Genomic DNA, 16,940 nt, shown 5'->3' with positions numbered 1-16,940 from the left:
TCACTTTGCTTGGTACCTGGCGTATATGCATAGGCACTCTCATACTGATTCAAAGCCTATTCCAAAGTTGTGCATGAATGTCAATGTAAGCATTGATTCCCAACAGCTGGAGATACTGTATTTTCATGCCCTCTGTTTACCGAGCAGATACTTGGTCCTGTTGGAAAGGATGTGCTGTCTCCAATTTTTTCAAAATCCTCCTAAAAACTTTGTAGATGAATCCTTATCTATGGATCGATTCCGACAACATCAATCTTTTAAGAGGGATCATCTTCATTGATGCCTTTCCAATGTATGGTGGAAGCTTTCTAATGAACACCTCTCTTTTTGAAGAAGTCATTCAGATGGTTGTGTTGTGTATTAGTGTTTGTGTTGTGAGTTCATGTATGTCAAACGAACGTGGTGGTTTCCTATTGGATTTCGTGTACGAGCTATGTTTTGGAGATTTGTAGAGATGGGGTCGTGGTTGGAGAGTTGAAGCTGATGCTGATGAAGAAGAAGCAAACTTTTATATCCTTTACAAATTTGTGGTGATTTTTAGTTTGATAAGAGGTGTTAATTTCAAAAGAGTTTTCCTTTCTTTATATTTTCTATATCAGAAACAGGTTATAAGTTGGGGTCGTGGTGGATGGATTCTTTTTGCAAAGATATTGAAGATCAAAGTTGAGCTTTTCCTTGAACTTGTATTCCCTTTTTCCTGGGTCGCGAGGACGCTTCCTTATTGAGTGTGGGGATATGTTGAGTGTTGAAATGACTTGTTTTTTGGCTGATTTTTTGTTGTTTTTGAGAGCTGAATGGTTGATTTTATGAGATGATTGATTGATTTAGAAGTGGTTTGAGAGTGTTTTAGATGATAATGATTGTGTTTTGGAAGTTCATGATGTTTGTTGATGATTCTGTGATGTTCTGATAGGTTCTGAATGGTTCTGTATACCTTCTGTTTTGTTCTGTTTTGGTCTGTTTTGTTCTGATTGTCTTCTGTAAGGAGGGAAGGAGTATTGATTGATGAAGAATGAGATATTGTGAAAGCTTATTGAATGTTTTGTGAGAGTTTGAAATGGTTTGAGAGTGAGTTATGAGGTTTTGATGACCTTTTGTAACCTTCTGTAGGTCTTCTGTAGAGCTTCTACTTCTGTTCTGTCTCTGTTCTGTTTTGTACTGTAGCTGTTCTGTAGACTGTTCTGTATGCTTCTGTAAGTGTTCTGTGGAATGTATGTGTTCTAGCCTTGGAAAGAGGTAAATACAAGTGCAAAAGAGCTGAAGGAAGTGGAAGAAGTAGCTGTTAAAGACTCAAGAGAAGACTAAAGTGAAGTGACAGTAGTGAGCTATGAAAGGACACTGTAGTGGCTCTGGTGACTCTTCATATCAGACATACCTCTTGGGAGGGGTATCCACGACCTAAGAGTGATTATTGAGAGTGATTTTGAGAGATTGTAGTGAGGATATGATGTATTATTGATGGAGAGAGAGAGAGAGAGTCAGAGATAGCCAATTATACTCAAACAGAGTGATTGTATATGAGAGATTGAGAGAGAAGACTATGAAGATATTGAAGATGAATACTATGTGATGTATTTCCATTCAAAGATGGTGTATTCCTTTGATTTCTTTGTTCTATTGATGGATTTTGTGAAGATATTGAAGAATATGGTTGATTCTATTAAAATCCGTGGGAGATCTACATGATGCTGCATGAAGATTTGTTGTGCCTGGTGTTCTTTTCTTCATTGTGATCATATGAAATATGATAAACAAGCTTGTTGATGTTACAAGATAGATTTTCTTGCAAGAGAATTCCCTTTTCCTTGGTGTTCCTCTCAGGGCTCCAGTATGGGCTGGATCCCCAACTCTCAGCTGATGTTTCAGCTCAAAATCCATCGGATTTTTTCAAAGCTATTGAATTGGCTGAGAGGTACTCTCGTAAGTATCGTTGGGATGCTTCATTTCAACATGGATAGCAAAGAGGGGTATCTCAGTCAGTGTTTGGGCAGCAAAGAGGGCCTATGCAGTCATATTTTGGGTAGCAAAGAGGTGCTGTAAGGCCGGGATAGTTTGGGGCAAGTTATGGTGGTGGTAATGTGCCATTTGGCACTCCTAAGATCCCCACATAACCCACTTTTAACGCATCAAGACCACAAAGTAATTTAAGGACAACAAACAGCCTGAGAATGGATAATAGGCAAGGGGACAACAAAATAAAAATGCTTCAGCCTTTGGCAGTCCAAAGTCCATTCCCATGGATTTGTATAAAGAAAGAAAGGAAAAAGGGCTTTGTTTCAAGTGTGGCAAGAAGTATATAGCTGATCATGCCTCAAAATGTGCTTTTAGAAATGCTAAGACACGGTTGGTATTTAAGGACTCAGAGGAGGACCTTGAGGATGCACATGCTTTTATGATGACTGCTGAAACGGATGATGCTGATGAAGAGTTTGGTCAAGAAGAGTTCTTTGACTATGCTGACTCTTTTCCTTTTGACCCCGGTGGTCATGTATCATGGGATATGGGTGGAAAGCATGAACCACATGCTGAAATACATGTTGCCATTGTTTATACCATATCTATGGATGCTTGGACAGGATCCAAAAGCCCTAATACATTGCATATTAAGGGAAAAATTCATGGGAAGAATGTGTTTATACTTGTAGACAGTGGTAGCACTCATAGTTTCATTAATAGAGCAGTCATGGACAGGCTGAAGTGTTTTCCCATTGATTTACAACACCCATTGAAGGTGCAAGTTTCCAATGGGGATGAAGAAATTAGCACGCAAGTATGCCATGCTGTTCATTTTCAACTTGCTGAATATTTTGGACAGCAAATGGATTTAATTGCATTGGAAATGGGGCCTATAGATGTTGTCTTGGGTTGTGATTGGCTAAAAACTTTGGGCACTATAACCATGGATTTTTTCCTTGCTATACATGGAGTTTATCAATGCGGGACAACTCATTCACTTGTAGGGAATTCAAAATAACAGTGAATTTCAGCTCATTACCAGCAAAAAACTCAAGAAAGAGTTCAAGAAATGGTCCCAAATCTTTATATTTTAGTTAAAAAAAGAAAATTCAGATTAGTCCACTAAAACAGTAAATAATTCACCATTGAGAGATCTTTTAGAAGAGTACAAGGACCTCATCCAAGTACCTACAGCACTACCCCCTAATAGGGTGGTTGATCATCCCATAGATCTGGAGCCTCAGTCAAAGCCTGTGAACAAGCCACCTTACAGATTATCTAGGTGTGGAAGAGAAGAAGTTGCCAAATAGGTCAAAGAATTATTGGACATGGGATTTATTAAGCCTAGTTCTTCACCATATGCTTCCCCGGTGTTATTGGTCAAAAAGAAGGATGGATCTTTCAAGATGTGCATAGACTACAGGGATCGTAATAAGATCATCGTGAAGAACATGTACCCCATTCCACGCATTGATGACTTGCTAGATGAGCTCAAGGGGGCTAAGTACTTTACAAAGATAGATTTGAGGTTAGGCTACCACCAGATCCACATGAGGGTAGGGGATGAGGTCAAAACAACATTTCGGACTGATCAAGGACTTTATCATTTCTTGGTTATGCCTTTCGGGGTTAACTAATGCACGGGCCACCTTTTAGAGCTTAATGAATAAAATACTTCAACCCTTTCTTTTTAGATTTGTGTTGGTTTTCTTTGATGACATCCTCATCTATTATAGATCAGTGAAGGATCACCTTTGGCATATGAGGTAGGTGTTTGACATATTGAGGCAGCATAGACTCTTTGCCAAGGAGACAAAACGTTCTTTCATGCAAACAGAAGTGGAATACTTGGGGCACATTGTCAGTGAAGAGGGAATTAGGATTGATCCTAAGAAAGTGCAGTGTATAAAAGATTGGCCCACACCTGCAAATACCACTTCACTTAGAGGATTCCTTGGACTCTCATCATTTTATCGCAGATTCATTCGGCATTACGCCACTATTGCATCTCCCTTGACGGATAGGCTTAAGAAAGAAGCCTTTTTTTGGGATGCCATAGTTGATAAGAGCTTTGATCAACTCAAGAAATTGCTTACCTCACCTCCCATCTTGGTTTGCCTAGATTTTTCAAAAGAATTTACCATTCAGTGTGATGCCAGTGGCAGAGGCATAGGGGTTGTATTGTTACAGGAGCATGGGGTTATAGCATTTAAGAGCCGCAAACTTGCTGAAAATGAGATGACCATGAATGTATATGACTAAGAGATGCTGGCCATCCTTCATGCCATTAAGAAATGGCACCACTACTTGTATGGCAGCAACAAATTTAGGGTCAAGAGTGACCATAGGGTCCTCAAGTGAAGGGGAGCTACAAGCTCTACCCCGAGACCTACGGACCGCTTATTGATCAAGCGTTTCAAGCTGAGCGGCCATGGCTACCTCTCACATAGCCGACACGCCATGCCTACCTTACGAGTGTAGTGAGCTTACCTTGATGCTCGATCGAGTGCCCTCCTCTCTGTTGCACACCGGTAGCTCCACGATCCTTGTGGCAAGCTCAAGCAAACTCAATCCCTCTCCCATGAGCTCCATCATTCATAGCCACGCGCGAGACAAGAGAAGATAAGATAAGAGAAGAAGATGGAGAGAGGAGATGGAGAGCTTCTTCTCCACAATCCCTCACTCTCACACACTCACTCCCTCACCCTCTCACACTCCCTCACTCCCTTTCTCAAGCACAAGCAAGAAGGCAAGAAACAAGAGAAGAAGAAGAAGAAGCTTTAGCCACACACAAGAATGAGCTTCTCATTCACTTTTGAACTTTATATACATGCCCTCCCTTCTTTGGGCGGTCATTCCCTTTTTTACATGGCCGGCCATTGGCCTAAGCCCATTTCTCATTTCCCACCATTCTAATTTATCCTATTCCCAACTAATGCATACAATTTTCACAGGAGCGAGCCTGGCACTCTTTTACAAGGATTCGGGAGCGCTTCCACATTTAATGGTGCACTTTTTACTCTTTTTCTTTCTCAAGGCAACACTGAGACTTTTTGGGGGTCGTGCCCGAACAATTAAATTTTTCAGGGTCTGGTTACCGATCAAGGCACCTTTTCCTTCTTTTATCCTGCGCCTTTTTTGCTATTTCCTTTTTTCCATTTTTCCACTCCTCTACTCCATTTTCCCGCTCCTCTGTGCTGCGGTAAACACGGTAAACATTACCCCCCTCCTAGCCAAGTGTGGGGATCGTGCCCGAACATTTAAATTTTTCAGGGTCTGGTTACCGGTCAAGGTGCCTTTTCCTTCTTTTATCCTGCGCATTTTTTGCTATTTCCTTTTTTCCATTTTTCCGCTCCTCTGCTCCATTTTCCTGCTCCTCTGTGCTACAGTAAACACGGTAAACATCAAGTATTTCCTATCTCAATCTAATCTTACCCCCAAACAATACAGATGGGTAGCTACATTGTAGAACTATGACTTTGACATTACATATACGCGGGGAAAAGACAATGTAGTCAAAACTCTCCATATCAGCTTAAGAATGGTCTCTTATGGTTTCAGGGTAGGATTGCCATCCCATACACTTCTCCATTCAAGCAAAAGATCATGCAAGAGATGCATTCCTCACCTAGCTGGTCATTTGGGCATATTTAAAACCTATGACAAGATTGCTAAAAGCTTTCATTGGAAGGGCCTATGGAAGGATGTAAAAGATTTTGTCTTGAGCTATGTGCCATGTCAACAAAATAAGGACAACACCTTAAAACCAATTGGTTTACTGCAGCCATTGCCTATACTCAATTTCATTCCTACAAAGACTCAAGTAGCCAGCCAATTCATGGAAACATGTTTTCAGATTACATGGCCTACCACATACCATTGTGCATGATCGGGATGCTAAGTTCATGAGTAACTTTTGGCAGGCAGTTTTCAGCTCTATGGGCACTCAGTTAGCCCCTTCCACTGCTTACCATCCACAAACCGATGGCCAGATAGAGAGGGTTAACAAGTGGTTGGAAACTTACTTGAAGTATTTCTATTATGATATAGAGCATGCTTGGGACTCATGGTTGCATTTGGTTGAGTTTGCCTATAATAACTCTACACACTCTAGCATTGGAGTTTCACCTTTTGAGGCATTGTACGGCTATAAGGTGCCCTTTCCCACGTTTATCTTCAATGATAAAATAAACCCACAAAGCAAGGAGGAGTTGGATAGAATGCAGGCCTTACTTTAGTAGTGTAAAGTCAACTTGAAGAAAGCTCAGGATCAAATGAAGCTTTATGCTAATGACAAAAGAAGGGATGTTGAGTTCCAAAAAGGGGATTTGGTGCTTTTGAAGGTGCCCAAGTCCAGATATGCCACCCTTAAGGATGGGTCTCATAGGTTCTATGGGCCATACCAGGTTGTCAAAAGAGTGGGAGACTTGGCATATCGATTGGCATTGCCCCCATCTATGAAGATTCATAATGTCTTCCATGTGAGTCAATTGAAGCCCTTCATTGGATCATCAGTGGATTATGTTGAGGAGCTACCATCGATAGATGAAGAAGGAATCATTCAATACATACCCGAGCAAGTCATAGGACAAAGGAAAAAGAAGCTTCGCTCTCGCTCCATCATGGAATACTTGATTAAGTGTCCAGGTTTACTACTTGAGGAGGCTTCTTGGAGGCCAGCTTCAGTTTTGGAAGAGTTTCCATACCTAATAGAAGCAAATTTGGCTGAAATCTAGCTAGCTATGGCCCTATTTTCTCTCAGACTGACTACAAGAAGCTCTTTGTTTCAAAGCAGATTTTATTCTGTACTATGGAGAACAATAGACATCATACATGGGCTAAAAGTACTCCTTAAGAGCTTCGTTTTGATATATGGCACACCCCGATCGGAGTCTCTTACAGAAAGTTATGACAGATTTACTACAGCAAGGTCTTGTAGTAAACAATTTGTTGTCCACTGTCTGCAGCTCGCATTTACTCAAGATACTTGGGTCAAAACTCACTTTTATAGTTCCCCAATAAGGCCTATGTATCATACATACCCCAATGACCCATCATATGCAATAATACATCTTCATTCATTTGTATACCCTTGCCCAAATTGTTTTTTAGGGCAAAAACCTTCGGGTGGGGTTGGAATGTAAGAGAAGGGGATTTAATAATGGGAAAATACTAACTACACTGGTATTTAAGGTGTTAGAGACTTGATTTTTGACAATCAAAATATAATACAAGTCTCCTTTCATCTTCACTTCTCTCTCTCCAAGCTTTCATGGCTTCTTCCTCTCTCTTTCTGTCTTTCTCTCTCCTCTCACCCTCTTTCTCTCTCTTCTTGTAGTCTTTCTCTCTCTTCTACTCTCTCTCTCTTCTTCTTCTCTCTCTCTTGTCCTCTTTATGACAGAGTGGTCCAATGTGCAAGGATGGTAAGCCAATTGGTACGCCTTTACCTTCTCATGTGAAAGTGAGTCAGGCCAATTTTCTCCTAGTTAGATGATGAGAGAGCCAAGATAGCCAAGATATTGTATGCATCCATAGTAGGCAGCTTGATGTATACCATGATAGTCACTAGGCTTGAAATAGCATTTGTAGTGGGAGTTGTAGCTTGTTATATGGTGATACTTGGCATGCGACATTGGGACATGGTGAAGGGTATCATGAGATACCCTAAGGGCACTATAGACTTATGCCTTTCCTATAGCAACTAGGACACTAGAGTCATGGGTTACATAGATTATATAGGATATCCAGATAGTAGGAAGTCCACCTTTGTCTATGTCTTCATCTTTGTAGAGGTGTTGTTTCTTAGATGCCTAGGGTCCAAAAATGCACTATCTTATCTACTACTAAGGGTGAGTACATTGCAGTTCCATTGAGGCTTGCAAGGAAGCCCCATGGTTAGGCTTGTTGGTTGCAAACCTTCAAGTATGACTCCTACACTATATTCAAACTCTATGAGTTCCATCTAGTTGGCACCAAGCAAATAGAGTTTGTTAAGATCTCTACATATGAGAATCCTACAGATTTGGTCACTAAAAGTCTCCCAATGGAACATTATACCTTCCTTAGGAAGATGATGGGCATAGGATGAGATGATATCTATTCGTCATTTAGTTGTACTGATATGTATGCTTTGTACTTTATCACTTTTTTTCTGTTTTCTCCTCACTCAAGAACATTCAACTTTAAGTGGGAGGTTGTCGAGGGTTAGAGGCCACCTATGCTTGGATGTCTATATTTATCTTGTACTTACTGCATGCATACTTGTACTTTTTATTCTTACTATGACAATAGAATAAGGGAAGGTAGGTCACACATTGTAACCATTGGAGTTCCCACATACCATCTTGCTCTCTCTTCTTGCTCCAATCTTCATAGCTCTTACTTTCGTTTGTGCTCTTATTCTTGCTCGGCCCTTCCATCTTTCAGGGATCCACTCTATCTTTTAAGCTTAACCTAATCCTTTTGAGGATACTTGCAAGAAGGCTTCCAATGAAGGATCGTATCAAATTCATATAGATTGCCCCTTTAAGCTTGCTTTGCAAAAAGTAAAGATTAAACAATTAAGCAGTTATTTTGGGATTACAAAGAAACAAACAAATGCTAGGACTACGTTATGAGTCTAATGAATAGTGTGGGGCTACATAACAACATCAATTGGAAATAACCAAACTTGGACGATAAATGTAAGCTCAATTATACCTCATTTTAATTTATGGATCATCATTAGAGAAATTAACCTTAGATTGATATGGCTTTGCAAGAATACAATCCTCTTTTGTAGAACCAATAGTCATGTTGGCATTTTGGATTTTGTTAAAGAGCTTTTATACACTAAGATCGTTGTTTTGGGATCTTACGTAGGAAATCATCGACTTTAAAGGTTATGAAACATATGCTTATTGAATAGACTACACATTTCTAAAGATGTTACAAATATCTTACTTAATAAAATTAACTTTGCATTAAAAAAGGTTTAAGCCTAGGGACCTATTTCCACTATTGACTAGTTCGGAACCAGAATGCAAACCCTTGCTCAAACTTGCAAGTCTCAAATGATGTGTTGGATTGGAATAATTGGTTTCTAACCTGGAACCTTTTCGAGCAATGGGTGAAGTGATGGTCCAAAAAGTTTTGCCGCAGCTCGCACATGCAAGATTTTTATTGTGATTTAATGTTATATTATTTTTTATTACTATATTATTTGTGTTGTAGGTTTGAAAAGCCTCGAACCTCCAAAGGGCTTCTCAAACCTACCCCCTCCCCAAAACCTCCCCTTTTTAATTAAAACCCCCTCTCTCTCACATTTAATCACTCCCTCTCTCTTTCCCCTCCTCTTTCTAATTAAACCCCTCTCTCTCACTTGTAGGCTCTCTTTCTCTCTCTTCCCTCTTCCTTTTTAAATTAAATCAAACTTTTCACAAACATCTCTTTCTCCTCCTTTTTAAATCAAAAGTCTCTCTCTCTCTCTCTCTCTTTTAGTTAGATTAAACTTTTTAATTTAAACTTTTCTCATTTTTTTCTCTTTTACCTCCTCTTTTAATTAAATATTTTAAAGATTTTTAAAAGTTTTATTTTTCTTTTAATTAAATGTCCTTAAAACTTTTCTTTAACTTAAATTTTTTTTGACTGTCTTTCACATACTTTGAGAGAGAGAGAGAGAAGAAGAAAAAGAAAAAGAGAGAGGAGAGAGGGGGGAAGAAAAGAGAGAGAGAGAGAGAGAGAGAGAGAGAGAGAGAGAGAGAAGAAGAAGAACAAGAGAAAGAAGAAGAGTACAAAGAGAGAGAATTATAAAAGAAATATAGATTTTAAAAGAGAGAGAATAAAAGAATTTATAGAGAGAGAGAGAGAGGAGAAATTTTAGAAAAAGAGGGAAAAGACGAGCGAGAGAGAGAGAGAGAGAGAGAGAGAGAGAGAGAGAGAGAGAAGAAGAAGAAGAAATGCACTTTCGAGCTATATGACAACTTTGCTTGCCACTTCGCGATCGTGCGCGCGAAGCACGTGTAAGTGGATTGCTAAAGTACAAATTTTCACACTTTGAAAATAATATTTCGTGTATTACAAACTCGTTTGCATGTGGAGGCTCATCAAAATATAAACAGCTCACACAGCAAGCAAGAGGTAATTGTCATGGCACTTCTTTAAACAGAAAGGCGTTCCTTCCGACTTATACTGGTAACTGCTACCACTGGTATGGTACTCCCTTCTACCTCGCCATTTTCTCTCCGCGACTTCTGTTTGTGTCCTCGGTAGCCATACACCAACCTCAGCTCCATCTCCTGGATCATATATATATATATATATGTCAGAAAAACAGGAGCCAGGAGGCATTATATGTCAGAAAAACAGGAGCAAGGAGGCATTTTCCTCCTCCTCCTCCTCCTCCTCCATCTTCTTCTGCATGATGATCATGATTATCACAATGATGAACAAAAGAACATGATGTCTGATATAACTGTGAAAGCGAGAATGAAGACGAAGAGCAAGACAATCATGATCAGGCTATTCCATTTTGTGCAAGACCAGACACGAGTTACCAAATAATATCTGATCCTTCATCGGCCTCCACGGAAGTCCTCCCCCCACCCACACAGGCCAGAAACCATGGCTGGATCCTTGACAGTCATCGTCCCCGCACGTGCCCAGCAGTATGAAGGCCGCTGCACGGTTTTCGTCCTCTTCACTTGCCTCATGGCTGCCATGGGCGGCGGCCTGTTCGGATACGACATTGGCATCTCAGGTGAGCTCACCATGGCTCTGACCAATATCTCTCTCTGGTATCTCTCTTCCACTATCCTTGTATGACAAAATTGGGTGCCTTTTGGGGGTACAATCACATTAGTCCTGGAAATTTGTTTTCTCAATGATTCCACCTCTCTCTATTCTCTGCAAACGTTTGCACATAATATATCACTGTCTAATCTTTGCATATAAGCGACGTCTCTTAATTCTCGTACGGATACGATCTTTTCATGATGTTACATTGTATAAGCTTTGCGTTTCAGAGAGAGAGAGAGAGAGAGAGAGAGAGAGAGAGACTCTAACAGTAAGCATAACCAACAGGTGGTGTTGTTTCCATGAATGACTTCCTTCGGGAGTTCTTCCCTGTAGTTTATAATAGGAAAATAAACCCTCAGCCACAGAAAGATGCCCATTACTGCAACTATGACAACCAAGGGCTCGCTGCCTTCACTTCATCCTTGTATGTTGCAGGCCTCATTGCGACTTTCGGGGCATCATACACAACCAGGTCCTATGGCCGGAAACCCACCATCCTGATTGCATCCGTCAGTTTCCTGATTGGTGCTGCTCTCAATGCTGGCGCTGAGAATTTTCGCATGCTGTTGATTGGCCGGATAATGCTCGGAGTGGGTGTTGGCTTTGGGAATCAGGTCAGTGGTTGCACGATTCTGATTCCTTGCAGAGCTTACCTGTTTTTGGAGTGCACTGCATGCATCGCATGGATTAAGGAATTGCTTAGCATTTTGCATCAGTTTGAGGTGAGAATTCTATTCAATAGGTGACTCTGGGAAGAGAATCCAATTCCTATAGTAGCCTTAAAAAACAACAGTTTTCCTCTTGATGGTAAGCACTTTCATGTACTTGCTGTAGGCTTACAGCATAATTGTTTCTACTCTGTGTCTAGCATGCTTCTGAGATTTCATGTGTATGTGGAAACATTGGCACACCATTCCATATGCTTGTGAAAACTTATTGCGATCACTGGTTATGTCAGTTTAGCATGGATGCACCAATGATTGTCTCTTAGTTTGAAGTCCTTTAGACTGGTCTGAAGTCTTCCATATTTGCTTTCCACAGGCTGTTCCTCTTTACCTATCAGAAGTTGCTCCTCCCCATTGGCGGGGTGGCCTTAACATGCTGTTTCAGCTTGCAACCACCATAGGTATATTCTGTGCAAATCTGGTGAATTACGGCACACAGCATTTGTCATGGGGTTGGCGTCTCTCGTTAGGCCTGGCAGCAGTTCCTGGTAGTGTGATGCTTGTCGGTGGCTTAGTGCTTCATGAGACACCCAATAGTCTTGTCGAACGTGGGCATGTAGAGAAGGGAAAGCATGTGCTCATAAAGCTTCGTGGTACTCCGAATGTACAGGCAGAGTTCAATGATATATCAGAAGCTAGCAAGATTGCTCAAGAAGTGAAACACCCTTTCAAAAACTTGCTGGACAAGAGGAATAGGCCACAACTAGTAATGGCATTCTTTCTTCCAATGTTTCAGATTCTCACTGGAATCAACTCAATTCTGTTCTATGCTCCTGTCATTTTCCAAGCTCTGGGTTTTGGAAGCAATGCATCCCTCTATTCTTCTGTCTTGACCGGGGCGGTCATGGTGGTGGGCTCAATCGTTACCATTGCCACAGTGGATAGGTTTGGCAGGCGAACACTCTTGATGACTGGTGGTGTACTGATGGTTGTATGCCAGGTATACCTTCAAACCTTTAATTTCTTGCATTATTCTTTTCTTTACAAATGCATCCTTAGCTATTTACATCCTTACAGGCTTTAGCCTTCATTGATTTCTGTTCTGTTGATCGATGATTTATACCATGAAATTCAAAAAAGCTAATAAATCTGCTGATTGAAGAGTCATTCTTGAAAATCAGCACTAGTAAAATCTGCCAGGAATTTGACTGTAAAATTTTTCGAGGGGGGTCTTTTGCAGGTGATTATTGCGATCATTCTAGCAACAAACTTTCAGGACGGTGAGCAATTGTCAAAGGGATTGTCAGCTGCAGTCACACTCCTCATCTGTCTATTTGTATTGGGATTTGCAACATCTTGGGGGGGTCTAGGATGGGTTGTGCCAAGTGAAATTTTTCCGCTGGAGGTTCGGTCAGCTGGCCAAAGTGTGGTTGTGTCAGTTAATCTGTTATTTACCTTTGCCATAGCTCAAGCCTTCTTGTCTATGTTATGTGGCTTAAGGTACGGCATATTCCTGTTCTTTGCTTTCTGGGAAGCTGTCATGACACTCTTTGTGTACCTCCTACTACCTGAAACAAAGGATGTGCCTTTAGAGGAAATGGTGTATGTTTGGAGAGCACACTGGTTTTGGGGCAAGTTCATTGTCATCCCTGACATTGAAGCTCCTAAAGGTTCTCCTATCAGGAATTAGCTGCAAAAAAGTCTGTGAAGAGGCTTACCCATCATTCTTAGCTTGGCTAAACAAAAGAGCCAGCATTATTCCCATCCTCCATTGTTTCTGTACTTCTGGGTGGCGGTGACTCGTGAGCTTGTTCTTCGTTTATCATAATGACTCCATTTATTCGAGCCCACTTTTAATTCAATAAGCAGATGGTGAACTTTAAAGAGCCTTCAATGACAATCCCCCAATTTCCACTTCACAAGACTAATTAGTCTTAAAGGTTAGATTTTATGACTACGACCACCCAATTTCCACTAAAAGATCTACCTAGCCTTAAAGATTAGATTTAATGACTAGGACCACACAATTTACACTAAAAGGCTACCTAGCCTTATAGATCAGATTTAATAACTATGATCTTTGAACTGAATGTTTTTCAAAGGTAATTGTCCCAAGGAGGTCAGATAACGCCTCTCCAAGTGTAAATTTTGAACGAACAATAGTGGATCTTTCAAATAAAGGTAAAGGAACTAGGAATAGATTGTGCAACCAAGCATTAGTTAATAAGATAATCAAATCTCGCATTGCTCCAGATACTCATATACTAATTGAAACTTTTGTGTTTAATTAGTATACCTTCATAAGTTCGTAGAAAGTTTACTTGATAGATCCTTGACACCTAAAATGTCATTCTAAATGCTTGAGACACCATCAACATTGCTTTCTTATAATATTGAGAACAAAAAAGCTAGTTGGTATGCGATAGGGTCTCAAGCTACAATTGATGTGCTTGGTTGATTAGTTTTCTTTTAATATGGAAGTAGGAGCTAGCTTGCCCATTGTTGTGTTATTTTGATTCACTATTCGGCACTGTTGTGCTATTTTGATTCACTATGTGGAATTTTGAAAATTGTATACCCAAAGATACATGAGGTGATCAAGGCTTTTTCTAAGTACATCCCAATGCATCATCATTTCCAATTTAAGTATGAGAAATTGGAGAGCATTCGAAACACAAAACCTTGTTCTCATACTTCAATTCACAATGACGGAATAATTTATGGCTAGATTATTGCATAAATGGTTGCAAATTCAGAATTATTTGGTTGGGTTGTTTAGCTGAAACAAAATATTGTAAAATTATCATGAATGAAGATAGGAGATTGGATGATTTATGGTAAATATCTATTGATCACAAAATTGTTGTATTTGTTGGATCATGTCCAAAGAAGAGTTGGAAGTATCTTAGTTAGCCTAGGATTTGGAAGAAAAAAAGTACATTTACTCTAACAAACTAAGTAGCTTCACCTTATGGAGCAATCACATGAAGGGAAAAAACATTTCCATGTAAGAAGGTAAAACATCCCCATGGGCTAGATGTTTTCATAAGAGAATGCTATAAGGGGCACCATATAGTCAAAGTAACCCTCGTTGCCCCCTTCCCTAGAGTGATGTGAACAATAAAGGTATTAGGAAATCAGTCCCCAAATGGTTATAAGCCCAAATATTTGAGCAGGGCTTGAAGATTTCCTCTTGGAAGAGCCTACCCTATGTTTAGTGATAAGCCCAAGGTCTTGTGGAAGGCTTCACTCTATACTCTTCAAAAGAGGCTTTGTCAACATGTTTTGCTCTTATAGCATATTCAACATGAAGCCTCTCCTTGACATAGTGATAATGCACCTTAATGTTTTTTTGTGGAAGCATGAAACACTCGTTCATCACAATTGCCATAACACTCTAGATGTGGAGAACAATAGCCCCATACATAAACTTTTCAATAAGTGTCTAAGTTGATTATAGTTGTAAAACACTACCATGTACTCAACTTCATGGTTGGAAGTAGCCATGTTAGTAGTTGCTTGTAGAGCAAAGAGATATATGAACTATTAAAAATGGAACAAATTGAATTGTAAACACCCTTGTCAATTTAATGTTTATAAATTTGTGCTAGGTTGGAGGGATTTCTTTCTTGTGGAAAAGATCCAATATGTGTACTTGAAGACAAGTTTGACGAGTTATCATTGGAATTTGCAAGGGCCCCACATAAACTTGATGAGCTAACAAAATTGATATTTTATGCTTGGGCTATGTATTGCAAAAATGAAATTGGACACTCAATAACTTGTTGATAGAGAGACAATAAAAAATGCTCATGCACTTTCCAGTGAAAGCCTATACTTAGCTTCCCAATATAGAAATGGGTTGTAGCTCTTAAGCCAAAATTTTCTAAGTAGTTGTCCCATATATTTGTTTCATGCATCATAATATCCCCCTCAATTGTTCCAAATTTAATATGAAGATAGTAATTCAATAAGCAAATATGTTTGACATACAAATGAGTGCTATACATTAGCCTTCAAATATGCAATGTTCTACTTGTTGGGGCCAATTAAGAGTATATTGTCTATGTAGAGAATAAGAATCAGCAATTTCATGCCTCTATAGAAATAAAGCAATAATAGTTAGATTATTGCCCAATAGCAATCAAGTGAGTGTGTATCTTGCTTGAGAGCCATACAATGTATTAAGCGGAAAACATAACTTGACCTCTTATTCCTTTTTGGGAAAAAGCTAGAGGTTGCACACCTATTCATGATGTAAATCCCATTACGAGAAGTCATGTAGGTTCCAATTACAATGCTTTCTAATATTGTGGCATATGGTATAGTTGTCATTAGTTAGGTGGTTATAAAGGTTTCCTATCCTCTATACCCCTTGTTGAAAACCTTGCTTGTAACCTTCAATTCTACCATTTAGTTTTCATTTGAGTTTATAAATTCGCTCTATGTCTATGGCATGCTTGTCTTCCAAGCAAGTTAGATAACTCCCACATGTTCCGTCAATGGAATCCAATTTTGATTACATGGCTTGTTAACCAATGTTCACATGGCTTGTCAACCAATGTTCTTATTGAAGGCATATTCATAAGAGAACCTTCTCATTGCATGCTCTAGCTATTTAACAATGTTTCAAGACCATTTCTACTTCATCATAACAAACCTTTCCTACTTCAAGACCATTTCTTCTTCATGATAGCAACCTTGACTTTAGCGATTGAAACCCCGCCATATGTCTAATTCATGTTGAACTTCAAGCTACCTTTTGACAACAAAACACTATGTTATTGCGTCAACAAGTAGTTGATTGTGAATCTACCAGCTTGAAATAAAGGCAAAAATACATCAAACACATGTTATGGAACCCATACTAGTATGAAAACTTTAAGAAACCTTATTGCATTTAAAGAACAAGTGGGAGATAATCTTCAAATTTACATTTACCACACATCACCCACCTTGATCTTTAGCCTCTCACAATCCAGAGCCTTATGAATTAGTCCCCCCTTTTATTTAGAACACATATTAATTGGAGAGGTCAATAAGGGCTATGTTTCTATGGCAAATTCAGTTGAAGAGAAATGTGTGCATCTTCTCTTCAAAGCTTTTATGCAAGTAACCAATCACAAGAAGGCAATGATGGAGGAGGTCAAGAGATTGACAGAGAGAGAGAGAGAGAGAGAGAGAGAGAGAGAGAGAGAGAGAGAGAGAGAGAGAGAGAGAGAGAGAGAGAGAGAGAGAGAGAGAGAGAGAGAGAGAGAGAGAGAGAGAGAGAGAGAGAGAGAGAGAGAGAGAGAGAGAGAGAGAGAGAGAGAGAGAGAGAGAGAGAGAGCCATGAAAGCTTAACAAGAGTTTGAAGATGAGAAGCTTGATTTCTATTATGATATGATTAAAATAAAAAATAGTATCTCGCATCTTTTTATACTTGGAACAATGTAGTACAAGCAGTTATGAAATATTTCTATAAAATACATGTTTAAATGTGCTTCATTACAATCCATCCCAACTTAATGTTTATATCACTGTGTAGTCCATTGCAGACCCTGT

At 39.6% G+C, this 16,940-nt stretch overlaps 1 protein-coding gene across 1 annotated transcript; it reads left to right on the top strand.

Annotated features, from left to right (window-relative positions):
* Positions 1 to 10,053: 10,053 nt before the first annotated feature.
* On the top strand, positions 10,054 to 13,326 carry LOC148028445 (sugar transport protein 7-like). The gene is made up of 4 exons (XM_087690235.1): positions 10,054 to 10,693; positions 11,017 to 11,345; positions 11,773 to 12,396; positions 12,637 to 13,326. The coding sequence occupies exons 1-4, from the start codon at positions 10,558 to 10,560 to the stop codon at positions 13,084 to 13,086; spliced, it is 1,539 nt and encodes a 512-aa protein (XP_087546361.1). The 5' UTR covers positions 10,054 to 10,557; the 3' UTR covers positions 13,087 to 13,326.
* The last annotated feature ends 3,614 nt before the right edge of the window (positions 13,327 to 16,940 follow it).

The sequence above is a fragment of the Lygodium microphyllum genome, chromosome 12 (assembly GCF_053477565.2).
Source record: "Lygodium microphyllum isolate KBCC chromosome 12, Lygodium_microphyllum_v1.1.10, whole genome shotgun sequence".
NCBI lineage: Eukaryota > Viridiplantae > Streptophyta > Polypodiopsida > Schizaeales > Lygodiaceae > Lygodium > Lygodium microphyllum.
This window is presented reverse-complemented; position numbering and strand designations above follow the sequence as displayed.

Excerpts from the sequence above, each read along its gene's own strand:
- LOC148028445 (XM_087690235.1), top strand. The coding sequence starts at position 10,558 with ATGGCTGGATCCTTGACAGTCATCGTCCCCGCACGTGCCCAGCAGTAT. Across the intron at positions 10,694-11,016 it reads ATACGACATTGGCATCTCAG|GTGGTGTTGTTTCCATGAAT; the intron begins GTGAGCTCACCA and ends CATAACCAACAG. Across the intron at positions 11,346-11,772 it reads GTGTTGGCTTTGGGAATCAG|GCTGTTCCTCTTTACCTATC; the intron begins GTCAGTGGTTGC and ends TGCTTTCCACAG.